Source organism: Myotis daubentonii, chromosome 10 (assembly GCF_963259705.1).
Source record: "Myotis daubentonii chromosome 10, mMyoDau2.1, whole genome shotgun sequence".
In the NCBI taxonomy this organism is placed as follows: domain Eukaryota; kingdom Metazoa; phylum Chordata; class Mammalia; order Chiroptera; family Vespertilionidae; genus Myotis; species Myotis daubentonii.
The window spans coordinates 34,685,871-34,711,860 of record NC_081849.1 but is presented as its reverse complement, the minus strand read 5'-3'; the positions used below and the strand labels follow the sequence as shown (position 1 = coordinate 34,711,860).

The following is a 25,990-nucleotide window of genomic DNA, read 5'->3' as shown; positions in this document are numbered from 1 at the left end:
CCTGTTTGGCTCTCTCAGTCCTCGCGACCTGGGCCAGCCGTGCGGGCCACTGTCCCGGGTCCCGGCCCCGCGCCATGGAGTGGCGCTGGCCCCTGGGGCTCGGGCTGCTGCTGCTGCTGCTGCTGCTCTGCACCCCGCTGCCCCCGGGGGCGCGCGCCAAGGAAGGTACAGACCCCCGCCCCGGTCCCCCCTCCCCTGGCCCGGCTGGCACCCTCCTCCCGGAGCCGGCATTCCTCCGGAGGCCTCTCCGCGCGCCCCTCTCCAGCGCTCCCTTTTTATCGGCCGCCAGGGCATCGACTGGCCAGGCCGATCTTTGGTCTTTGACCCCAAACAGCTGCTTTCACGGGCCAGTCATCCCCGCCCCCGGCTGGGCAGCAGTTTGCGCCTGGGGGTGGGGTGCGAGGAGCAGCGTCCAGACCCGCACCCCAGCAATGCGGGGAGAAGGGGGGGCGCTTGTGCCCAGACAGTCACAGCCTCAGTTGCCCAACCCAGAGATCGGTACCCTCTGAAGTCCGAGGTGGGAAGTCGCCTTATTGTCAACCTCAGCCGGGCGACAGAGAGACCTGCGGCTGGGGGAAGGGTTGGAATTCGGGGTGTAGGGGGGTCAAGTCTTCCAGCCCTGCTACCCCAACTTCCTAGACTCAGAGCTGCGCCTTGTACCCCACTCCACAACCCCAGTCACAAGCAGAGCAGACCCTTTGCCAGTGGTGGGAGCCTCCTACCCAGGAGCCACCTCTGAGGTTCCCTTTCCCCACTCATGACCCCCCAGGGGCTGAGCAACTGTCTCACCCATGCACCCTTCCATCTGCAGCCATGGCTCCCCCGCTGAGTGAGAGGGTGCAAGTCGTCTGTAGCAGTTCTTCCCAATGCTGCCTGCCTTGACTTGGGTCAAAGATCCAGCCCTCCAACCCTTGTCCCACTTTGCCTTCCTCCTGTCACACTCTCAAGGACAACGGGCTGTTCTCCTTGGGGCTCTTCACTCCCCTAAGCCTCAGGAAGTCCACACTGTCAGAAACAGGGTGTGGGAGCCTGGGGGGCTGGGGGCCGGATGAGGAATGTGTGCTGCACTTGTGGGGCCTCCTCCCCGTGGTGACAGGCCTCTTTCCTCCCCACCTTCAGTCACTCTGATGGACACGAGCACCGCACAGGGAGAGCTGGGCTGGCTGCTGGATCCCGAGGATGGGGTAAGTGTCAGGGGAGGGAAAGCCTTAGGATGTCTCAAGGCTGAGGGCCAGTGGGAAATGGGGTGGAGAGGTGGGTGGAGGAACAGAGAAAAGAGCAGGAAAAACTGGAAGTGTCTCCTCTGGGAGGGGGAGGGAAGATGACTCAGAGAGCCTTTTGAATGGGAAAAGGGGGGTGGGGGGGCCATCAGGCTTCACCCCATGGAGAATGCTTCAATGCCTGGCTCCTCCCCTCCCTGCCCCAGTGGGGGGTGTATGTGTGTGTGTGGGGGGGGGGGGGCTGAATACCTCTGAGGACCATCTGGGGAGAAACAGGACCATCCTGGGGATGGCTGAAGTTTAAGACAAAACAGAGAAGTATCCTCAACTGAAGTCCATTCATCCCTATGGAGTTACACAGATAGGTTCCAAGGGGTAAAATTGTGTATGTGTGTGGACGTTTTTTTCTGGAGAGGAGAACCAGAGTTTTCATCACATTCTTCAATGGGTCTGTGACTCCCCAAAATTAGAAGCTGCCTCAGTAAAAGTCCCAGAGTCTGTGGTACTTCCTCCATCCTCCCCAGTGCCGGCACACCATGCATTCCAGCTGTTTAAGTCTGCTCCAAGTCCCTTGGATAGTCCTAAAACCCAGTGAGCAGAGGTAGGATCTTGTGAGTCCCACAGAACACCTTTTGGCCTCTCTGCAAACCTGTCCCTCTGGAACCGTGGGAAGCCAGCCCAGGTGCCTCAGCTTCCCGGACTCTCCTCGCCTTAGGTCTCTCTTCCCTCTGGTCCTAAACCCTGTTCTCTGGGTACCCCCTTTTCCCTTTCCTAGTCCAGTAGGAATCGGCCTCTGTTTCTGGGGTTGGTGTGACTTGCATTCTTTCCCTCTGGGTCCTAGGGTCCTGGCTCAATCTCAGCTCTCCCACAGAGTAGCCTGTAATTAGAATTAATAGTCTAAACCATAATGTATCCTACAGGAGGGGCTGCTTGGAAAATCCTGGATTAGGCCAACCCTAATAGGCGCCTCATCTCATAAACCAGCTAATCACTCCACAATGAGGGCTACAGGTCCACCTGCTGGCTCCCACTAGGGCCTTCGCTGTGCCCCTGCCACCTTCACCCAAATAACTCTTCCCTAATTGGGCCAGAGGGAAGCCAGGTACCTTTCGAAGCTCAGGCTAAACAGCACCAGGAGGGCAAGAAGACAGCAGCGGCTACACACTCCCACTGTCTTGCTTGTCCTCTCTCCTCCTTCTCATCTTTTCAAAACACACACTGAGGTCCAGGCACCCCAGAATGTACCCACGTAGCAGCCAGCAGTGCCTGAGTGATAAGTGAAAGGATCCTTGTGGCTGATCCTGGGCAGCTGTTTCTTCCTCTTGCTCAGCTCACCGCTGGAACTGGGAGAGGCAAGTTACAGCTGGGAACATCTGCTTCTCCTGGCTCCAGCTGCAGGCGAGCTAATGAGCTGCGCATTAACCACCCACCACCCTCCCACCTGCCCTCCACCACATGCATGCCTTACACTTGGCTTCCTCATCACAGCTGCCTCTTACGAACAGGCTCTGGGTGCCTTCTATCGGCCCAGCTTCAGTGCTTCGACACCCCTTGCCCAATCTGTGAATTACCTAGCATAATGCAAAACTCTGCTCCTGCCCCACGCATCCCAAATTCCTAGTTTCTTGCCTTTTCCCAGAGCTGAGAGTAGCCATGGAATGCCCGGCTTTATAATAGAGTGAAAGCCCTTGGGAAAGTGAACTCTCTCAGGTAAGGGTCCCGTAGTCTCTTCCCTATAAAATAAGGGGTTTCAACCAAAATACAGATTTTTGGAGTTTATTTCTTACATTCATACAGCAGGGGGGATACTTACAAATAGCTAATATTTATTTTAAAGAAAGAATAATGAAATGGGAGACTTGCCTAAACACCAGAACATACTATACAGCAACTAAAATGAAAGCATGTGTCATTGCACAAGAATACTCAGGTCAATGGAACAGAATAGAAAGTTCAAAAAACAAGTCCACATATATGAGATTTTAGTATGATAACATTGGAATTGCAAATGTGGAAAGTATAAAATCATCAATAAAATGACAATTGTTTGTCTATAGTTAAAATAAAGAAGGCAAAATTACATCTCCACTTCACACTATACACAAAGAAATAATAGATTCTAGGGAGATTAAAATCTAGACCTAAAAACCAAACCTACAAAATTATTAGGAGAAAATATAGAATATCTTTATAAGTTTGGAATAGGAGAGCTTCCCAAACAAACACATCTCCAAAATCATAAAGGGAAAGATTATAGATGTTATTATAGTAAAATGTTAAATAATGTCAACATCAAAGATACTATTAGCAAAGTAAAGTGGTGTGACAGACAGGGAGAAACTATTTGAAACATGCATTTCAAGAAAATGATTAATGCCTATAATATTTTTTAAAAATTCATCCAAATGAACAATCAAAAGATAATAATAGATCACCCCCATTAATTTCATTATAAATACATAAATAAAACAGTAGAATATCAGACAACAGCTAATTGCTTAAAAATACAAATAGCCAGTGAATAAAAGAGAAATGTATAACCTCTCAAAGAAATGTAAATTAAAATGGCAAGAAGCTGTGTCCTGTCCATAAGATTGGCCAAAAGTAAGAAAATTATTAATATCTAGTGTTGATGAGCTTTGGAGAAATGAGCCCTCAGGCATTGTTGGTGGAAGTATAAACTGATAAAGTCTTTTTGGAGGACAGTTTGGCACTATCTTATGAAATGTGTTTACCTTTTGATACAGCAGTTCTATAGAGTTTTGGTAGAAATCTGTACATGGTTACTAAAAAACAAAACAAAACCCTAGAAGCTACTTAAATGTGCAACCATAGGCGAATGGTTAAATAAATTCTGGTACAGCTATACAATGGACAATTATTTTATGGATTGCTAAAAAGAATTAGGTAGATCTATATATACTCATGTGAACATTTTTCAAAAAACAAAAAGCAGCTTACAGAATAACACATGTATGTTTAAAAAAAAAACCACATTTATGTGGAACACGTACACACATAGTAAAACTTTCAGACACAAGCATTCAAACCCGCTGCCGAGAGTTCACACGCTTGTGAGGTACTGAAAATTGTGAAGTTTTACTCCAAATTGTTAAGAGTGGCTTCCTCTGGCAGTGGGGTGAATAGATGGTAGAACTTTCACTTTTTAATATATGCTAATTTTCGTCCTTTGACTTTTTATAATAATCACATAAAGACATAATAATTAATAGCATAAACTCAGAAGCCTAGAGGGCCTGGGTCCACATCCCAGCTCTGCCTCATAATAGCTGAGTGCCTTGGGCAAGTCATTTAACTTGGCTGTGACTCAGTTTCCTCATTGGAAGTGCTTACAACTGTGACTAACCCATGGGAAGCATGATATTAGAACTAGCCATTATTAACAAAGTTTAAAAATTCTTTTAATGTAAAAGAAATTAAGGGGGGAGGATGTCTTAGTTGCTGATTTCAATGGTGGCCATTCCTGGAACACATGTTGGAAGGGGTGAGATTCCGTTATTATTATTGTTTTTTAAAATATGTTTTTGATTTTTTTTCTTGAGAGAGAGAGAAAGGGAGAGAGAGACATTGATGTGAGAGAGAAACAAATCACCTGCCTCCTGCACGTTCCCCAGTGGGGATCAAGCTGCAACCTGGGCATGTGCCCTGACTGGGAATTGAACTGGTGACTCTTCAGTACACCAACCAACTGAGCCACACCAGTGAGAGCAGAGATTCCCTTATACAGAAGAGTTCTTTTTTTTAAAATATATTTTATTGATTTTTACAGAGAGAAAGGGAGAGAGATATAGAGAGTTAGAAACATCAATGAGAGAGAAACATCGATCAGCTGCCTCCTGCACACCCCCTACTGGGATGTGCCCGCAACCAAGGTACATGCCCTTGATCGGAATCGAACCTGGGACCCTCCAGTCCACAGGCCTACGTCCATCCACTGAGCCAACCCAGCTAGGGCGACAGAAGAGTTCTTTGCTTCCTCTTGCTCTCTAAGTAGGCAGAAAGGCTTTGTGAATAAGCTTTTGCTAAAAAAGTCTGTCCTTGCGGTACTTTACAGCTCTACTGATGAAATAGGTCAAAATTAGTGTTCAGACACTTGCACCTGGGGTGAGCTAACAGCAGGGACAATGGCTGGCTAGGGAGGTAAAAGGGGTATTGTATTGCCTGTCCTATATCCAAATAAATCCACGACCCTAATACTTAACCTACTATCCTGGGGATGAGGGGTGGGGAGCAGGCAGGACAAATAGCATGAACCTGGGGGACTTTGACACTGACCTCCCCACCGTCAGCTCTAGAAAATGGGGGTTTGGGGAGCAGATGATGACTGGGAATGTGACTTTGACTTGCCTCTGGCAGTGGAGCAAGATGCAGCAGATGCTGAATGGGACACCCCTCTACATGTTCCAAGACTGCGCAGTACAAGAAGGAGGAGACACTGACCACTGGCTTCGTTCCAATTGGATCTACCGGGGGGAGGAGGATTTTCAAGTCTTTGTGGAGCTTCAGTTCACCATGCGGGACTGTAAGAGTTTCGGGGAAGCCGGGCCTCTGGGCTGCAAGGAGACCTTCAACCTTCTGTACATGCAGAGTGACCAGGACGTGGGCGTTCAGCTCCGACGGTCCATGTTCCAGAAGGTACTTTCGCTCCTCAGTGCCATTTCGGTCCTGACCCTGCTCCCTGCCTCACTCCTTTCCATGTGCCCACTCAGCTAAGAAAAAGAGAAGGTGCCAGAAACAGGAAGAGGGTCTAGGTGTCAGATAATTGAAAAGATGGTGGGACTAGAGTTTGGAGGAACTGGATTTGAGTGCCTTTTCTGCTGTGTCCCGATTTGGGGTGCATTACTTAACTTCTCTGAACTTTGGTTTCCTTGTCTTAACATAATGATCATAGTGCCAGCCTCGTCGATTGCAGAGGCTTTGCAGGCATCCACTAAGATAACAGCATGGTGGAGGCAGGGGAGAGGTGTTTCAGCTTCTTCTGTTAGTATCCACGACGTCCTTGCACGCCCCATCCCCATGAGTATTGTTAGAGTGGTGTAGGAAGACAATCCTCTGCAGATTCTCTCTCGTGTCACCCCTTCCTTTCCTACTCAAAAAAATATGCTGAAGTGCGGAAGGGTTAGGAGCATATGATTATAGGATGTGCTCACATTTGTTTCCCAAAGAGATGATGCTGTAAAGTTTGTTATTAGTACTAAATTAGTCCCGACACATTTTATACCTGATCACCCCTTTGCCACTGAGGTGGGGCCACAACTTCAAATAGCAGAAGTGAGCAAATATGAGCTGTAGCCCCACTGCCTAGATTCCAAACCCAGCTGTGTGGTCTCAGCAAGGTCTCGAACCTCTCCTAGCCTTGGTCTCCTCAGCGGTTAGACGGGGATGGCTATTCATCTCACCTCAGAGGATCATTGTTGTGAGATTGTTCCCCTCTGCCCCCACCTTTTTCCCAGGTCACCACGGTGGCTGCAGACGAGAGCTTCACCATTCGAGACCTTGCATCACGCTTGGTGAAAATGAACACCGAGCGCTGCTCCCTGGGCCTCCTGACCGGCCGCGGCCTCTACCTCGCTTTCCAAAACCCGGGGGCCTGCATGACCCTGGTGTCCGTACGGGTGTTCTACCTGCGCTGCCCTGAGGCTGTGCATGGCTTAGCCCAGTTCCCTGACACTCTGCCTAGACCTGCCACGTTGGTAGAAGTGGTGGGGACCTGCTTGCCCCACGCCCAGGCCAGCCCCTCAGGAGCACCCCGCATGCACTGCAGCTCTGAAGGCGAGTGGTTGGTGCCAGTGGGGAGGTGCCACTGTGAGCCTGGCTATGAGGAAGGCGGAGAGAGATGCCATGGTAAGGAGACTCAAGGAGGTGGTGACAACCTGCAGGGACTTGGGGGAGGGAGACACTGTCCAAGTTGCCAAGGGAGGGAGGGAAAGAGATTATTTAACTGAGTGTGTGTCTGAGGGCCCCAGAGAGACACATGCAGGGGTGTTTCCACTACAGGGATGGGGGGAGGGTGCGATTCTACCTGTAAAAACATGGGACATCCGCAGCTCTGTGCATTCTCTTTCCAGCCTGCCCAAGTGGCTCCTACCGGGCAAATGTGGATTCACCCCATTGTCTCAAGTGCCCCCAACACAGCATGGCTGAGTCTGAGGGGGCCACCTTCTGTACCTGTGAGAGCGGCCATTACCGAGCCCCCGGGGAGGGCCCACAGGCGGCGTGCACACGTGAGTCCTGGCGCAGGGCCTGGCCATCTGTGAGGAGGTGCGAGACCCTTGCTCAGCCCGGGTTAGGCTGGAATTGCCCAGAGCTGATCAGGTACTGGGCACTGAACCAGTCACTGCAAGACTCTCCCCTGCCCCTGCTCCTTCTGGAAGAAAGCAGAGCCAGAGTAAAATTTCCTCAGCAGTAGTAAAATTTCGTGGTGGCCTTCGGAGGACTTCAAGAATTGGGGTTGTGGGGAGCCAGCAGCCTGGGCTCCTACTGATGGCCCCTCTTCTCCCACAGGTCCCCCCTCAGTCCCTCAAAACCTGAGCTTCTCTGTTTCGGAGACTCAGCTCTCCCTGCATTGGGCACCCCCAGCAGATATGGGGGGGCGCCAGGATGTGAGATACAGCGTGGGGTGTTCTCAGTGTCGGGGAGCAGTGCAAGGCGAAGCCCCCTGCCAGCCCTGTGCGGGAAATGTGCGCTTCTCCCCCGGGGCCAGCGAGCTCACCATGCCTGCTGTGCACGTCGAGGGCCTTGAACCCTACGCCAACTACACCTTTCACGTTGAAGCCCACAATGGAGTGTCAGGGTTGGGCAGCTCCAAGCCCGCCAGCGCCTGGCTCAGCGTCCACATGGGGCACACAGGTGAGGGGCCTGGGGAGGGGTTGGCCCCAGAGGAAACCGCAAGAGCACATGGAAGGGCAGGAAGCCGTTGAACAGCTCCTCGAGTTATTTCCTCTTTCCTTCCAAATGCGCTGGCACCCCCTGGACTTACAGAGTCACCACCAGGCCTGTCCCTGAGGCTGGTGAGGAAGGAGCCCAGGCAGCTGGAGCTGACCTGGGCGGGGTCCCGACCCCGAAGCCCTGGCGGGAACCTGACCTATGAACTACATGTGCTGAACCAGGTGAGGACACAGCTGAGAGTCTCCATGTCCATGCCCTGCATACCCCAACACTCTAGCCTGGGGTGCAGGATGGCTCTCTTGGGACAAAAGCCCACACAGAGCCCTGCCATGACTATTTGCCAACCCCCCCCCCCCGCCTCCCTATTTGCTCCCAAGACTGCCCCTCACCTCCACCATGTCTGGCTCCGCCCGGCCCAGTCAACATGAGTCCCTCACCCACAGGGTGAAGAATGGCACAAGATGGTACTAGAACCCAGGGTCCTGCTGACTGAACTGCAGCCAGACACCACGTACATCGTCAGGGTCCGAATGTTGACCCCGCTGGGCCCTGGCCCTTTCTCTCCTGACCATGAGTTTCGGACCAGCCCACCAGGTGGGTGGCTCATCCTTTGTTCTGCTCCAAACACCTGTTGTCCCAGGGAGGTTTCTGGGACCCTGTTCCAGTCAGTGACCCTTCCTCTCTCTCTACGCACACGCGCGTGCACACAAGCTCCACACTCACGCAGACGCTGCTTCAGGGGAGACTCACACCAGCCCCCTCCCATGGTGATCGCACACACACCTTCCGACTCTGGATACTTCTGACACAGCACCCTCAGAGCTCCTAGAGCAGTGGTTCTCAACCTTCCTAATGCCGTGACCCTTTAATACAGTTCCTCATGTTGTGGTGACCCCCAATTTCATTGTTACAAATTGAACATAATTAAAGCATAGTGATTAATCACAAAAACAATATGTAATTATATATGTGTTTTCCGATGGTCTGAGGTGACCCCTGTGAAAGGGTCATTTGACCCCCCAAAGGGGTCGCGACCCACAGGTTGAGAACCGCTGTCCTAAAGGCTCAGTGAGTGCCCAGCCCCCTGAGGGCAGCCCTTTCCACGCGTGCTCTCTCTCACACACCTGTCTCCCCGGGCTTGCCCCCTGGCCTCCTTCATCCCCGGACTCTGACCCCCAGACTTCCTCACCTGTGTGCCACAGCTCCCAGGGGCCTGACTGGAGGCGAGATCGTGGCCGTCATCTTCGGGATGCTGCTGGGCGTGGGGCTGCTGCTCGGGATCTTCGTCTTCCGTTCCAGGTGCTACTCCTGCCCCTCCCCAGCCACCATCCTGGGTCCCTTGTCTGGTCAGAAGGCCCTGAATGCAGCCCAACGACCCTCCCACCCCCTAATACCAAAGCTCCACTGTGCCCCCACCTTCACCCTGCACCCTGCACCCTGCACCCTGGGGAAAACTCAGCCAAGGCCATTGGGCCCCTGATGCAGGACTGCGACCCTGAATAAACTGTCCACACCCCCACCCCACCCACAGGAAACGTCGACAACGACAGCAGCAGAGGCAGCTTGATTGTGTCCACAGTGTGAACAGAGGTGAGCTAGGAGCAGCTGCACGCACGTGTGTGTGTGTGTGTGTGTGTGTGTGTGTGTGTGTGTTGCATATATGTTGGGAGGTGCCCCTGGAATAGAACCGAGGAACCCAATTCTGGGGGCACAAGTGAGCTCTATTGTCTTTAGGCTTCTTGTGTTTTGCTACCTAATTAACTTTGGTTAATTAACTTTGTACTGATGGTGCCCCAGAGGCTCTGTGCAATTACCGGTTAGCTGTTGGTGCCACTGTACCAATACCCGGGCTCTAGGCAGCCTCCCCCACCGTGGTCTGGGCTGAGGCTGGGCAGAAATGGGATTGCTTGACAGGCTCCCTGAAGTCCTCCAAGGCATATGGGCTTCCTGCTGGTCACCTCATTAGGTGTCCCCAAATAGGGGGGTCAGCAGTCCATCCAAGTAGTGGGGCGGGAGTGAGGTCTGCCTGGGAATGTGAACGAGGCGTGAGTGATTGCAGGAGCATGGCAAGCAGGGGCCAAGCCGGGGCGAGGAGGAAGGCATGTGAAGCCTGGGTCAACGAGCCAGGGGAAGGCTGGGGCACTTGAGGTCGTGAACACTCTTGGGTCTGGGTTCTGGCCCGCAGCTCTGGGCCTCAGAGGGCGAGGACACAGGAGCTTTGCACATAGACAGGAGGAAGAAAAGCTGGCTGTGGAGGCTTCCTTGCTGAGGATAGAGACTTTCTCCCACTTCAGCCAAAACAGGACTCCTCAGGGAACAAGAAGTATGAGAAGTCCGAGGTCTGCTGCCAGCCCCTCCCCCCATTACTCCTGAGCCCTGCAGTTGGTGCTCCTGTGGCCGAGCCTTCCCTGTTCTCCCCGCAGGGGACAAGCAGAGGCTGAAGCCTTACGTGGACCTCCTGGCGGAACCCATGACGTATGAGGACCCTGCCCGGGGGGCCCTGGACTTCACCCAGGAGCTGGATCCAGCCTGGCTGATCGTGGACACTGTCATAGGGGGAGGTGAGCTCTGCTGTTTCCTCTGGGTGGCAGCACAGAGCCTCTTCCTTCTGGCCTTCCCTGCAGAGCCCCACTGGCCTCTCCTCTGGCCCCAGATCTCCCAGATGAGTTCCTCTCTGCCCAACCCTGCCTTCTTGAACTGCTGTGGTCACGTACAGCCCCCTTATTGAGTGTCCTGGAATAGCCCCACCTCATACACAGCCTGCCTCTGTGGTTATGGAGCTTTTGATAAAGATCATTAGACACATCATCCTTGTCGATAGGGGAGTCACTGTGTCCAGGATCAGACTCTTCTCAGATGGTTCCCGAACGTGGGAGAGGTTCAGAGCCTCCCTCACCCCACATTCTACCCCAACAAGGCCCAGTGTCCTTGGGCTGCCCTGATCCCCTGAGTCACCAGGGCAAATGGAACTGAGCAGAGAACAACGCTTGGCAATGTCCTTGCTGATTGTGCGGCCACGCCAGCCAAGCTTGTCCAGAGGAACTTGTGGGAGAGTGGCAATGGGCAGCCTCTCTGGTCACTTGTGCTCTGCCCTTGATGAACACACCCCAGTACCACAGCACAGCGCCCACCGACCCAGCATTTACAGAGCACCTACCAAGAACCGTGCTAACCCAGGAGACAGTGGGTTAGCTGAACAGGTTATAGAAATGTACTTCTCTCCTGGACTCCTGTCTCCTTCCCCAGGAAGTATAGCCTAGCCCAGGGGTGGGCAAACTTTTTGACTCGAGGGCCACAATGGGTTCTTAAACTGGACCGGAGGGCCGGAACAAAAGCATGGATGGAGTGTTTGTGTGAACTAATATAAATTCAAAGTAAACATCATTACATAAAAGGGTACGGTCTTTTTTTTCAATAGTTTTATTCATTTCAAACAGGCCGGATCCGGCCCGCGGGCCGTAGTTTGCCCACGGCTGGCCTAGCCCTTGTCCTAGAAAGGGCATACCAGGTTTCTGATCCAGAGAAGAAAAGAGAGCTGGGGGACTAGAGGATGTCATCCATCCCCCTGATAGTGCACTGGGCCATGATCCTGTTTCTTTTTCCACCCAGGGGAGTTTGGGGAAGTGTATCAAGGGACCCTGAGAATCCCCAGCCAGGACTGCAAGACTGTGGCCATTAAGACCTTGAAGAACACGTCTCCAGATGGCCAGTGGTGGAACTTCCTTCGAGAGGCAACAATCATGGGCCAGTTTAACCACCCGCACATTCTGCACCTCGAAGGCGTTGTGACAAAGAGTATGAGGATTGGTCTCCAGGAGAGAGGGTTGGGGGGAGGGAAAGGGGGTGGTGGTGAGATCACAGGAAGTGGAGGGAAGCTGTTTTGCCAAGGGTAGAAAATCTGGTTCTGGTGGTTTTGAATGGAGATGGGGATGCAGGCTTCCATGGTGACCTGCTTTGTGTCTCAGGAAAACCCATCATGATCATCACGGAGTTTATGGAGAACGGAGCCCTGGATGCCTTCCTGAGGGTGAGGAGGGCAGAGGACCAGCTGGGAAGGGGGGTGCACCATGAAGCCCTGGGTATTGACTCCTGGTCTGGGAAGAGGCAACCCTGCCCATTTCCTAACCCTCCCCGTCACCCTGCTGCAGGAGCGGGAGGACCAGCTGGTCCCTGCACAGTTGGTGGCCATGCTGCTAGGCATTGCATCTGGTATGACCTACCTCAGTGACCACAATTATGTCCACCGGGACCTGGCAGCCAGGAACATCTTAGTGAGTCAGAACCTGTGCTGCAAGGTGTCTGACTTTGGCCTTACCCGTCTCCTGGACAACAAGGATGGTACCTACGAAACTCAGGTGAGAGCCCTTTATTCACCGTATACACATTTGCACACACTATTTTATGCCATGCATACAGGCACTCCTCTACAACAAATACAGGACGCATGCTCCTGTGGACACAATGACTTCATGGTGGCCGTCCTCCATGCCCTGAAACATATCACTTTTCTGTCCTACATGCCCTATTAGGGAGGAAAGATCCCCATCCGTTGGACAGCACCTGAAGCCATTGCCGATCGAACCTTCTCCACGGCCAGTGACGTGTGGAGCTTTGGGATTGTGATGTGGGAGGTGCTGAGCTTTGGGGACAAGCCCTATGGGGAGATGAGCAATCAGGAGGTGAGCCCGGGTACTCCTCACAGTGGTCTTCTCTCCAAATCCTCCTATGGCTCTTCCTGCACATATCCTTATTTCTTCTTCCTCACCCACAGTTTTTCTGCACTTCTGTCCCCTCTGCCTCACACCCTGTTCTTACTAGTGCTCAGGGGTGAGGATGAGGGAGGTTAAGAGGCTCCTTTGCAATGATCTTGCATGAACAGAGATTTCTTAAGGGCTGTCAGGTTAGCTTCCTACCTCGGGCCTCCCTCGCCTCTCTCTTGCCGTAGGTAATGAAGAGCATTAAGGATGGGTACCGGCTGCCCCCTCCTGTGGATTGCCCTGCTGCTCTCTATGAACTAATGAAGAACTGCTGGGCCTACAACTGTGACCATCGGCCCCACTTCCACCAGCTAAAGACACAGTTGGAGCGATTGCTGAACACCCCCCACACCCTGCGGACCATGGCCAACTTTGATCCCAAGTAACCACGCTGGGGAGGACAAAGGGATTTAGAGGGCAGATCTAGAATGAAAATGGGCATTCAGCCACATCCACCAAGTGCTGGGCCTGCAAACCTCCAGACAGAGTCCAGCATAGGAGGCATAACAGCAGTGTGCAACCCGGGGGATTGGCCACCTTGATGAAGATTTGGTCCCACCCTTGACAGCTGTAGTTTGACAGAAGACAGGAAACAAACAGTGAGATGGGAAGCAAATATAAGCAGGGCTTACGCCTGACACCTGCTCCAGGGAGCTTGGTCACTTAGATTGGGGTGGAGAAGACAGAAGTGATGTTAAGTGATGGACAGTAGACTGAGTTTCCTGACTGCGAAGGGCAGCCTTTTGGGGTCTGGAAAGAGTCCCAGATCATGTGCCAAGCATGGGTTTGGGGAGCTGTGGGTGGGCCGATTGCAAATAATATAGGGTGACAACAGCACCCAGTTCAGGAATAGTGGTCAGAGATGAAGCTGGAGAGGTAGGAGGGTCAATACAAGGAAGGTCAGTACAAGCTCCGCTAAGAAGTTTGGACTTTATCCTGAGCACAGAGAACTACTGACCAGTTTTTTAAAAAACTGCCAATGAGAGGAACATGGTCAGAATTGCATTTTACTAAAAACATTGGCAGGATGTAGAGAAGGAACTGGTGGGGCCAGGGAAGGTGGGGGAGACGGGCAAGGCTGGACTTCACATGCTTTATCGGGTAAACCAGCCCTGGCGTACTGGCCTCTGTATCAAACCACCATATATAACCTTGTTTCTGGGAGAAAATGTGCTCCAAGTTCCAACTTTTGCAACTATCTTTTGGAGCACAACTCCCTCGTACACTGGAGACCGCATGTGCTAATCTTTCTGGAATGTTGGATATGTTTCCCCCAGTAGATTTACTTTGCTAATGTTTTTTGGCTCTGGCTGGCTTTCATACAGGAACACTCATTGTATTGTGGGTGTCAGAGTGCAAGAGTAACAGCCAAGGTTGGAGGTGGCAATCAGGGCTGCTCCCAGAACTCAGGGGACCACCCTGGAGGCAGGACCACACCCAGGTCCAGACCTCTGCTCCTTCTCAGCTGGGATAGTTGATACATTCCCAGAACTGGCCACTCCAGTGGAGATGGGCTGATGGTAACCTTGTGTTGGAACTTTTCGGGGCTGCCACCTCCCCCATTACTGTCAGCCTGCCCTCTGCTGTGAGTGCACCAGGAAACAGGCCAGGAAATGGGTTCACAGACAATGGCCTGGCTAATCCGCAAAGTCTAGATAATCTCTGTGCCCAGACACCAATTTGAATGCTGGCCCCAGATGCTCACAGGCTAGGCCCAGGTTTCAGGAAAGCAGAAGACAGCCCTCCCCTCCCCTCACATGACTAAGGTAGTCCCCATCCCATCCCACAGGGTAACCCTTCGCCTGCCCAGCTTTAGCGGCTCAGACGGGATCCCCTATCGAAGCGTCCCCGAGTGGCTGGAGTCCATTCGCATGAAACGCTACATTCTGAACTTCCGCTCAGCTGGGCTGGACACCATGGAGTGTGTACTGGACCTGACGGCCGAGTGAGGACCCTCGGGACCCGGCAGGGGAGGGTTGCTGGGGTTTGAGCCCGCATACTCACAAACCCCTTTCCTTGACCACAGGGACCTGGTGCAGATGGGGATCACGCTGCCAGGACACCAGAAGCGCATTCTTTGCAGTATTCAGGGATTCAAGGACTGAGCCCTCCCCTCCCCGCATCCTGTCCTCAGGAAGCAAGGATGGGGCCAGGGTCACTCAAGTCCTTTCCCTCAGCCTACCAGGCCTTGGTGCTGCTCCGGCCCACGCTTCCCTGAGGAACTTGCCTTTGGAGCCTGGGAGCCTCTTTGTTTTCAGAAGGGAGGTTGGGGTATAAGTAAAGTCATCGTGCTGGGAGGAGGGGTTTAATATATATATAGGTACACACATATATATTTTTATAAGTAAACAGGAGCTGAATTTTCACCTGGACCCCTGGTTTTTTTTATCCCTCAGTCTCCTCCATCTGTAGCACAAGAGTCAACTGCTAAGAATTCTGGAAAACAAGGTTTTTTATTTGTAGCTGTAGCCACAACCTGGCAGCACGGTAGCAGGTAGGAACGTCCAGGTCCAGGCTAGTCAGCCCAGCCCAGCCCAGCCCAGCCTCCCCGGGGCTCAGGGGACTCGGCCCTCAGCAAGCAGAGTAGAGGCTGCTGGGGGTGGGGGTGGGGTTGGGGGTTGGGGTGGCAGCTGAGGCATTTGTGCAGCAGTGAAAGCAGCAGCGCTCAACCTGGCGACCCACAGGTGGGGTATCTGAAAGGTGGTGAGAGGTCCCTGCAGGATGGGAGAGGGGACTAGAAACCCAGAACCGGGACTCTGCATCCTGGGTTCTGTTGGGGCCCTGGGTCAGGGACCTTGGGATACTGGGTGGGGTTTGGAATGGAGGGAGGGGCTAGACAAAAAATAACCCAGGGGCGGGGCCAGTGGAGGAGCAGGGTGGTCTCAGTGTGGGTGGTCCGCTGATGGGGAATTAACTCCCAGTGAAGAAGGGGCCAGTCCTCACTCAGGTCTGGGTTCTGGCAGTGTGGCACTTCCGGCAGAGCACATGGCCATCCAGGGGGAAGCAGCCATTGTCGTCCGCCTCAATGGATAGAGCCTTCCCACAGTCCTAGGAGAAAGTGGAAGAACTCCCTGATGGGAAGGGCCCCTGTGCATCCCACACACCCCCACTTTTACATTAGCAAGGCCAAGTGCTTCATAGCTCTGAACTGGTATCCTCATTGTGCCTCCCCACCCCCATTCATCCCCCACTTTCACTTTTGTCCCCTAGGCATCCAGTACGAGGATGGGCAGTGGATAGAGCTGCACCCATCCCAATAAAGGATATGGGGCCATTCCCACATGTCTCAACTCCATCTGACTCTCCTTTCTTCTGAGAGCCTGGTCACCACAAAGCATAGCACCCTTCCCTACCACTGCGCAGTCTCCTATCTTGGTTTATCTGCAGCTAAGTGACCCCACAGAAACCCACAACCCCCTTCCTGCAGTGACCAAAGCATCTGGGCTGGGTGGGCCTGGGCACTGCCACTGACCACCCTCAAAACTGCAGGCTGGCACTGCTCACCACCTGGCCAATGAATAATGTCCCCACACCTCCCAGCCCTCAGGCCCCAGGGACACTGACCTCACACTTGTAGCACTTCATGTGGAAGTTCTTGTCCAGAGCGACCACTCGCACAGTCTCCTCCCTGCCAGGCTCAGGCATGATGGGCTCTGCACAGACAGAGCACCTGGGTGCGTATTGCCTGGAGGGCAGCAAGGCGGTACAAGTCAGGATGTGGGAAGAGGCACCCGCGCTCTCACCAGAGCACAGGGAGAGCAGACGGCGGTGGCATGGCAACAGGCAGACGTCTCTGCCCATCTTTCCCACATCTCAAGGTAGAGGAAGCCCAACAGAAAGGCCTAAGACCAGCCACCCGCCTCTCCCAAAACCCCACCCGCCCCAAACCCACTGCCACCAGGTCCTCACCCTATCACATTCATCCTGCAGAAAGCACACCCAGCGGAGCCCTGCTGGTCCCATCCCTGGACCCCTGACCCTAGTCCACCCCTCACCACGCAGGTGTCTCTGCCCGACTGCTGGGAGGTACAGAGGGACACGAAGCCCTGGCCACCCAAGGTGCAATCCTAAAAAACGCACACCTCAAACAGAGGTGGGAGCCAGATTCTGTGGGGTCCCTGTACCGCCCTCTAGCTACCTTACAGGATTTTGCTGCTGGCCTGAGAAAGTAGCCACCTTGTAAATACTTTCTAGGGAACCAGAGTTCCTAACAACTGACCTCCAAAGGAACATCTACAGCCTGGCCTGTGTGAAATGAAGTCACTCCAGCAGATGTCTCCGAACCCAGAAGAAGCTTCAGTGAGCCACGGGCCAGGGGACTGGCCAGGAGCAAGACTTGGTCTAAGGCTCCTGGATAGCTTAGTGACTCCAGGGGTTCTCAACCTTCTGGCCCTTTAAATACAGTTCCTCATGCTGTGACCCAACCATAAAATTATTTTCGTTGCTACTTCATAACTGTCATGTTGCTACTGTTATGAATCGTCATGTAAATATCTGATATGCAGGATGGTCTTAGGCGACCCCTGTGAAAGGGTCGTTCGACCCCCAAAGGGGTCGCGACCCACAGGTTGAGAACCGCTGGCTTAGTCCACATGAATTCGTCCCTGCCATCTACAGATAGAACATGGTTGCCAGAAAGCCAGGGGTTTGGAGCTGTCTTGGGATCAGAGACAGCCCGGCTGCCAGACAAACCATGGTTGGCCCCAGAGAAGCGCCCAGAGGTAGTGGTGGGTCCTCACTTGTGGTAGTCAGGGACGCAGTGGGGCCGGTTGGCCTGGTCCACAATGAAGGAGGTGCCCTCCAGGGGGCAGGCGCAGACCACGCAGGTGAAGCACTGAGGGTGGTAGGCTTTGCCTGTGGCCCTCAGCATGCGGTCAGTGATGGGCTGCCCACAGGTGTTGCACTTCTCCAGGGTGTCCTGAGGAGGGAGCAGCAGGAGATTGGCAGGAAACTGTACCCAACAGCCAGCTGCCAAGGCAGATCTCCACATGTCCACACCCCAACCCCTCGCTGAGCCCCAGAGTGGCCCTCAGCCCCAAACCTGACTCACAGTGTAGCAGCCCTCACAATACGGTGCTCCCTCCACACTGTAGAACTGCTGTCCTTGCAGCTGCTGCTCACACTGGTGGCAGGTAAAGCAGGTGATATGGAACAGCTGTCCCAGAGCTCGAACTGCGGGCTGCGCACGTGCCAGGGGCTGTTGACACCGGCCACAGGATTCTGGGTAGGCCAAAGAAGATAAATAAATAGGAGTCAGCTGATCCCTCGAACAGGGAGTGGAGCCACAGGAGTGGCCAGCACAGTAATGAAGGGGGAGACAGACATCCCAGCAAGAGGGCGGTGGGCTCACCACTGACGGCCACGTTCTGCCTCTGAGGATGCTCCATGTCCTGCATGAGTTGCTGGGTCAGCTGCTCCAGCTCCTCCACCTCCTTCAGAGTCAGAGGTCCTGGGGCCCCAGAGGAGCGCACCTGAAACCCCAACACTCTCTTTAAACCCTCTAAAGGGTCACCCCCTCCAAGCACATTCCCCAACCAGCTTATCCACTTCCTTCCAGGAAGGACTAACTCCCCTCCCATTTCCCAGATGCTCAGATTTGACCCTGAAAGCTCCTCACGACCCCTCCCAGACCCCAGCACCACTTGAATAAGGGGGGGGGGATGACCTTCCACCCGCTTTGCCCAAACACCCCTGGGCAGCCACAGACAGGCCAGAATGACTGAGCGGACGAAGGCCACGCACACAGCAGCTCAGGTCACTGAAGCACCGAACACACCAGGCCACGCATCAACTCCACAGAGCATGCTCGGACATGGCCCCCCACAGGAGAGGTCGGCGCGATGGGCTGCGCACCCAGGTACGCACACACCTACCCGTCCCGCCTGCTGCTGAGCAGCCCTGTCAGCGTGAGGATACAACACAGGCAGGAATCACAGGTTAAACCCCCAGAGCTACCTGCGGTCGCCCAGCCCCCAGCCCTCCACACAGAGGTCCAGGGTCCCTCCTGACCTCACTTCCTCCCCTGGAGGCCTCAGAGAAGGGCCAGCCTACAACTGGGGATCCCACTATTTAGGGGATCCTGAGAGAGCTTAGGGAGGGGGTGGGATGAGGTTAGGGGGCACTGCAGGGACCCCGACAAGTACCAGGAGGAAGCACCACAGGCACTGTCTGACTCCACCAGCATTACCATGAGACGCTTCAATAGGAACGGTGGTTGGTCTTCTGTTACTGGAGAAGTCCACGTAGGACTGTGGCCACTGAAGGTTCTGCCTGCCCATGCCTTCATTCCCATAACACCTGGAGCCTCAGTCTCCCAGCTACCTCCTCCCACAGCCACCTTCCCCTCCTCAGCCTGGGCCCCACCACCCTCACCCCTCTGCATCCAGAGCTGTGCCTGCCTGGAGATGCAGACACACAGAAGGCCCCATGACCATCTTATTTCTACAAGGCTTTCCCAGCCCCTCTAGCCACTCTGGGCCACCTCACCTATCTGGCCCAATCTCAGCCCAGGCCACACCACCCGCTTCCTGTTTCTGCCTTCAGGCTACAGAAGTAGGCATAGAGGCTGCAGAGAGTTCACAAAACACAAAACACAGCAGGGCCCTCGGTGAACTCAGCCCCAGTCACCCGCAGCTCGGCTGTCTGGCTTTTGGCTCCTGCGGGTTCCCAGTGGCCTTCCTTCCCCACAGCAGCTGTTTCAAACCTTTCCATCCCCTCGAGCCCCTCGCTCTCACCAATGACCTCACCTCCTACACGACTGAGAAGATGGAAGCTGGCCAGCTCGAGCTCCCTCAGTGTTCCTCTTCTCTACAGAAACACTGTGGTGACTCTGTCCTTGCTCTCCGGGAATGCCACGGTAGGGAGGCTGTCACCCCCTCTCCTCCAGACTCCATGGAGCAGCAGCCCCTGCTCCCAGGCACCTCTAACCCCCCTGCACCAGCTTCTTCCTCTTGGTTCACACACATACCTGAGCCCATCCCCTAACATGAAAAACCACACACACACACACACACACACACACACACACACACACACACGCCCTGCCCTAGTCCATCTCTGCCAACCCTCCAGAGCAGGCCACTCTGGAAACTCTGTTTCCTCAGTGCCCATGCAGTCCACAACTCCTTTCACTGTCCCCACCAAAGGGCACAAATGGACCACCCCACAGCCTTCGGTGACTTCCAAACAGTCAAATCTGTGACCTTCCTGTGGTCCTCATCCTCCTCAAACCTACCGAAGGGCTCCTCAGCCATCACATCTGTCCCACAAGATTCCCACCCCGACATGATGCTCCTCCTTTTCTGCCATTGTTCCCTTCCCACCTGACCAGCGGGCGCATCACCCAGGTTCCTCCCAGGCCTGCAGCTCCTGCTGTGCAAGCACCCCGGGCTGCTTCAGTACCACTGCCCCGTGACAACCTTGAGTCCCGGGCCTCTCCTAAAACCCGGCCCTCCATTTCTGACTGAGTGACAGTTCCAGCTGAAGGAAAGTCCTCCTGGAGCCTGTTGCTCAATATGTTGACAGCTGGACCCCTCCTCTTCCCGTCCAAAGCATTTCCCCTTCTGGACTTCTCTATTTTGTCAGCATTACTGTCATTCATTTCCCCCACACACACCCAGGCACTTTTTACCCCTCCCAACTGCTTATCAGTTACCAGGTCCTAGAGGCATTTGCTTTGACAGCTCTTACCCCCGTAAGTCACTAATCTACCTCTAGTACACACCTCTGCTGTAAACACTATCCCAAAAGCTTCCAAAAGCATGGCTGTCACAGGTCCTCCAACCCACTCACACACTTACTCGAAAGCTATGAAGGACTTGCCAGATCTGACTGGCTCCCTCGAGCTCCCACCTACCTCTCTGTGGCTCTATAACTTCCCAGAGGAACCTTCTACTTTCTAGTCTCCAAACACTCTGGTGTATTTGTGCCCTTGAGATTTGCTCATGCATTCCCACCCCAGTGTCCTTCACTCTCCTCTCTGGATTCTTAAGTCCGACCACCCCTCAGAGCACACCAGCACCAGGGCGCCTTTCCTAACTGGCCACCCCATGTTGACTCCCTGTTTGGAGCTTCTGTAACACAACTTATGGGTCCTTGGCGTCTCCTCCTGCACTACCCGTGCCTGCACACCCAGAGACAGACACTCCTGCTGCCCGTTTACTCTGTCGCTGGTTGGACTAGATGACCATCAGGGTCCCTTCAACTCAGACGCTCTTGTCTCCTGAACTAAAAGGTGGGAATGCGAATTTTTCAATTTGGGGCACTCATGTGCTAGACAAAGACCCTCAGCACTTTCTATGCGTTAGCCCCCTTGATCTTCACAACCATTGTATGGGGTGGATAATGTTATTTCAAGGACAGAAACAGGCTCAAAGTTCACCTCACTTGCCTAGGATTTTGTGAGATGGGAGCTGGGAATTCTATCCCAGGTCCAGCTGACTCCCTCAGGCTTAACCTCTTTGAGAGATCTCTTCCATCCTGAGCACAGAGCACAGTGCCTGGCACACAGCAGATGCTGGCTCAGCCAGTGCAGCCACTCTTATCACCCCCAGGCAGTGAGAGTGCTCAGAGAAAGAGAGATTAACTCAAGAATCCAAGAAGGGGGAAGAACCAGGGTTGGACTGGTGATGAGGTCATCCTCCCCTCTAACATACTGGGGAAGGGGGAAGGGATGGTCCACCAAACCCTCCGCCTAATTCAGAGCCTGTGCTGCTCCCACTCCCAATCAGGCCACACCCAGCCCCCCCACCAGTCCAACCCTAGAGGCTGGAAATTCCTATCCCACCATCCCCACCCACTCACCTTTGCCCTCATTCTCTGGCTCCTGACTTATCCCCTGTCCCCAGCACCCATGTCTCAGCCTGGTCCTCCCACCCTGCCTCACCTGGTTTTGATTTTGAGCCGGTGTGGGCACTGGGTGCTGCTTCTCCTGCACGCGGGGCTTCTCCCGTTGCTGAGCATAGGTGAAGCTGGGGGGCTGAGGGGAGCCTGTGCCAGTGGAAGAGGGAGCTTGAGGAGGCCCTAACTTTTGATTGGGCTGTGGCCCAGGTCCACCTGGGGCTCCAGGGCTGAACTTGGAAGCCACAGGAGTAAACTTGGGAGCCACTGGAGAAACCTTAGGGGCTGGAGGTGGGGCTGGGGGACCTCGAGGCTGACTGTTAGCCAAAGGCACAGGCTGGGGCTGGGGCTGGGGCTGGGGCTGGGGCTGGACATGGAGCTGGACCTGAGGCTTGGCCTGGGGCTGGGGTTGGGGCTGCACATGGAACTGTGCCTGGCTCGGAGGCTGAGGCTGAGCCTGGGACACAGGCTGGGAACTAGAAGGGGCCTTCCAAGGAGGCAGGGGTGCTGTGCCTGCAGCTGCAGGCTTAGTACTGGTCTTGGAAATGAATGGAGTGGAGACGGGTGGGGGTACATATCCAGATGATACCTGCAAGGGGAGGGGGAGAGGGAGAGAAGTGTGGTTGGAGGAGGGTGCAGCCCTCCCCAGTTCTGTCCCCACTCCTTTCCTCCTCTCCAGTTCCTTACCCGGGCTTTGAAGGGATCATTCCTGGTCATGTCATCCAGCAGTGAGGACAAAGAGTCTATCTCCAGATCAATACTGCTCACCTTCTCCCTGGGCTAGAAGGTCAAGGGTCAGAACACCCATCCCAGTCCTCCATTCCCCCATCAGGGGGGAGGTGCAGAGGAGGTCAGAAAGGACCCTCCTCTCCTTCCTGGGGGGTTGGGGGGAGGTCCCGGTTTAGCTGCCCCTCCCAGACCCCGTACCTGTGGTGGGAGCGGGATGGGAGCTTCAGGGCCCCCCTCCTCCTCCAGTGGAGGCGGTGGGGAGGGGAAGATCTCCTCCTCCAGAGGTGCAGGGGGAAAAGGCTCCTCGATCGGGGGAGGGGGAGGCGGGAAGGCACCTCCCAGGGTGCCCTCCGTGTCCTCGCCATCCCCAAGGAGGGGAGGAGGTGGTAAGGGAAGGTCTGGGGTAGGAAGGAGAAAGAGGGCAGTCAGCAGGCGCCCCTCTACCCTATTCCCTAAGTTCCCCTCCTTCCACAGCCCTAACCCCTCAGCCAAGAACTCTCAAGGGTCCCGGGGCGCGCGGGAAGGAAACGGGGGAGCATGGGGGCTCCGCGCAGGAGTGGTACAGCTCCCGTTACACTTCGGAAAACGGACCCGGAGGCAAGATTCGTGCCCCACATTCCCACCTCCCACCCCCAGGCGGGGACTTGGACCGGTCCCAGGAGCCCTGGCTCCCAGCCACGAGCTCCGCGATGAGGTAAGAACATCTGCTCGGGACAGCCCAGCCCCCTCCGCGGCAACCTTTCCAAACACCCCCAACCCCGAAGCCACTGCCCCCAGCGCGGCGCCCGCCCTAGACCAGCCCCCAGCCCGGCCGCATACCTTCCGGGGGCGGCGGCGGGATCTCGCCCACCCGGCCCATCTGTGCGCGCTGGGCCCCGGCGGCCGGCTGAGGCTCGCTGTCCCCGGGCCGGAAAGGATTCACTTTGGGCTTCGGGGCCACCACCGGGGCGAACTTCTTCTGCGGGGCGTAAAAAGCCGGAGCCGAGACCGAGACCGAGATCGCGGGAGACGGGCGGGGGGCCGCCATGGCCAGGCCGGGCTGCTGGGCGTGGGGGGCCGGGTTCTGCGGCGCCAAGCCGGGCGGAGGGCGTCCCCGCGTGTCCTCCCCGCGTGCGGCTCCCCGCTCCTCACCGCGGGCCGGAGCGTGCGCGCCGCGTCTCCGTGGCCGCCTGGGAAGCCGGGTCCGCGGACTCTGCGTCCTGGTCCCGAGCCGCCTCTATCCTGGCGGGGGAGGGACGCGGAGCAGGGGGAGGAGAGAGGGGCGGGGAGAGCGCGGCGCCCAGACCATACAAGGAGCGGCCCGGAGAGGGGGGCGGGGAGAGAGGGAGGGCCGACGCGGCAGGAAACTCCCCCAGGAAGGGGCCCAGGTCTTGCCCCCGGGCCACAGCCTCCGTCAAGGTCCTCCCGCCCCGGCCCCCGCCCGCGCCGCTCGGCCCGCCGAGGACCACCCCTCCCCGAGCACAAGCCTCTGATGTCATTTCCTGACTTGCCCCCCTCCAGGCCCGACCCGCGGTGCCCGAGGTCTGACTCACCGTCCCCACTCCGGGATATGCCGGCGAGGTCAGTCGGTTGTCTCCGAGGTGCCGAAGCAGCCCCTTTGCGCCACCCCGACTCAGCCGCCTCCTCTCCCGGCCCCGGCTACCTGCGCCCGCCACCTCCCCACACCGCTGCCAGCCCCGCGCCCCAAATCCTCTCCGGGGATTGGCAAGACTAGGATAAAACTGGGCTCCAGGGTGGACGGAGATGGTGAGTGGGCGTTCTTCCTTCCCACACCCTCCACCCAGGCCCTTCTGTGACCTGGGTGTGTGTGTGTGTGTGTGTGTGTGTGTGTGTGCACGCACCTCCTGGGCAGCCCCTTGAGGCTTCTAGGAATTCGCATCCCCACGTCCCCGCCTGCAGATCTCTCTGTTAAGATTTGCAGGAGGGAGAGGCGGGGACCTAGGACCCCGGGAATGGGGGTGGGGGGAAGCGGAGGCGGGGGCGGCCAGCCAGGAAGGAAGAGCGTGGACGCGGGTGAAACGTCTTCGACAGTTTTTCAGCGCCCGCAGTGACCCCTCGAGGAGCCTTTGGGCAGCCTGGTGGCCCTGGGGAGATTCGGAGACTGCGCTCGGTGGAGCCCCCCACTGGTCCGACCGGATTCCTCTGCCTTGGACTGAGCTCCAGGCTACGAAAAAAAGACAGACCTGGGTTCATTGAACACTGAAACTAACCAAACTGCCGCTTGAATTCTTGCACACTCACTACTTACAAACTATGGAGTCATTTGGCCTCTCAGCTTGTAAATCCAATATATCACCCTCGGGCGCTGCCTTTTCTCTGCCTTCGAAGGCAGTTCCCTTGCGCATGCCCTACTCTGTTTCCAGTTCCTTGGCCCTTCAAATCGGCTACAGCCTATTGTCAAGGAGCATCTGGGCTCTGCTGGAGAGATCATCCAGACCCACCCCTGACATTTACCAGAAGGAATCAGGCTGGGAGCGCTAGAGAGGGGCCCGCGGTCACACCGGCCAGCCCCAAGGAAAGTCTAGGCCAGAACTGCTGCCTCGAAGGCTCTAATGTCAGCAGAGCTCACTTCCCTACACCCTGGTGTCAGGTGAAGCATCACTGGAGACAGGAACGCAGAGTGAGGTCGGGTGCAGAGACTAGCTTGAGTGTCCATCCTCTCCGCTTCATTTTCTCCGTGTGTAAAAGAGTGGTGATATTTAATCTACTTACTTTATTGCATTACGTGGAGAAATAAATGAAATTCAATATCTGAAGTGTTATATAATACTTGGTATTATTATTCAAGTCCCAGTTCTGCCCAGAATGGAAATTCTGACAGGTTAACCTAAGAGCATTATTCCGTATGTTCCCTTCTGAGTTGCCAAGCCAATCTCCTGGGCCTTGGAGTATGCAATGCCGGCCTCTTCCTTCAACCTTATCAAATACTTAATTACGCCTAACACTACATCTTCGTCTCCTTCTCAGAACCCACTGATCGGTCTTTTCTCTGGTGTCTCATTGTCTTGGTCACAGGTGTTTCACACTGCCATAAGCATGTGTGGCCCACGTATGATATAAAACACGTCGTGCAGGTATCAGCTGGTCCTGGGCTTGTCCCTATGAAGATAGGCTAGAAATTTGATGCCGGATTTCTGTGCAGATTGGAAATGGTGACTTGGGCTTTACAGACCAAAAGTCTCCTTGCCAATCCTTCAAAATATACCCACTTGTTGAGGAAAAGTTAGGAAGATGGTTTCCAGATAGTGTCACAAGAGGAAAAGCCATTTACAGTCTAAATGTCTCCTTAAGGAATGTGCATGTGCAAAAATATAGTATGTTTAATTGCTAGGCAGCTGAACCTATTTATAAATCAAGAATAGAAGAGTGCGTAGGCAGTCTTATTTGTACTGAGAATTTTAAAAAAAAGCATTTGGGATGCAGAATATTAAAGCTGAGTTTCCAGCCAGCCATTCTAAATACAAGTAGAAACACACAGAGTATCCCTGCACAGGTTTGCTAGGCCAGGATGTCTCTAGCAGAGCTGCAGGGCCAATG

At 54.8% G+C, this 25,990-nt stretch overlaps 2 protein-coding genes across 4 annotated transcripts; one reads left to right on the top strand and one right to left on the bottom strand.

The window, feature by feature from the left end:
* Nucleotides 1-15,715, top strand: EPHA1 (EPH receptor A1). Of its 3 annotated transcripts, XM_059712056.1 has the most exons (18): nt 2-165; nt 1,120-1,184; nt 5,598-5,876; nt 6,695-7,085; nt 7,310-7,465; nt 7,746-8,090; nt 8,223-8,350; nt 8,573-8,723; nt 9,332-9,428; nt 9,661-9,719; nt 10,553-10,690; nt 11,739-11,924; nt 12,095-12,156; nt 12,278-12,484; nt 12,659-12,808; nt 13,075-13,268; nt 14,676-14,831; nt 14,913-15,715. In XM_059712056.1, exons 1-18 carry the CDS (start codon nt 75-77, stop codon nt 14,989-14,991), a joined length of 2,934 nt encoding a protein of 977 aa, XP_059568039.1. In that variant the 5' UTR covers nt 2-74; the 3' UTR covers nt 14,992-15,715. The 3 variants fall into 3 exon arrangements, with proteins under 3 accessions (XP_059568040.1, XP_059568039.1, XP_059568041.1); XM_059712057.1 differs by lacking the exon at nt 7,310-7,465 and having other exon boundaries at nt 1-165; XM_059712058.1 differs by lacking the exons at nt 2-165; nt 1,120-1,184 and adding an exon at nt 2,883-2,930.
* ZYX (zyxin) lies at nt 15,321-23,649 on the bottom strand. The gene is made up of 9 exons (XM_059712059.1): nt 23,273-23,649; nt 22,652-22,851; nt 22,412-22,504; nt 21,771-22,313; nt 18,237-18,357; nt 17,937-18,106; nt 17,626-17,804; nt 16,451-16,571; nt 15,321-15,934 (listed from the first exon to the last, which is right to left on the bottom strand). Exons 1-9 carry the CDS (start codon nt 23,478-23,480, stop codon nt 15,830-15,832), a joined length of 1,740 nt encoding a protein of 579 aa, XP_059568042.1. The 5' UTR covers nt 23,481-23,649; the 3' UTR covers nt 15,321-15,829.
* Nucleotides 23,650-25,990: the final 2,341 nt, after the last annotated feature.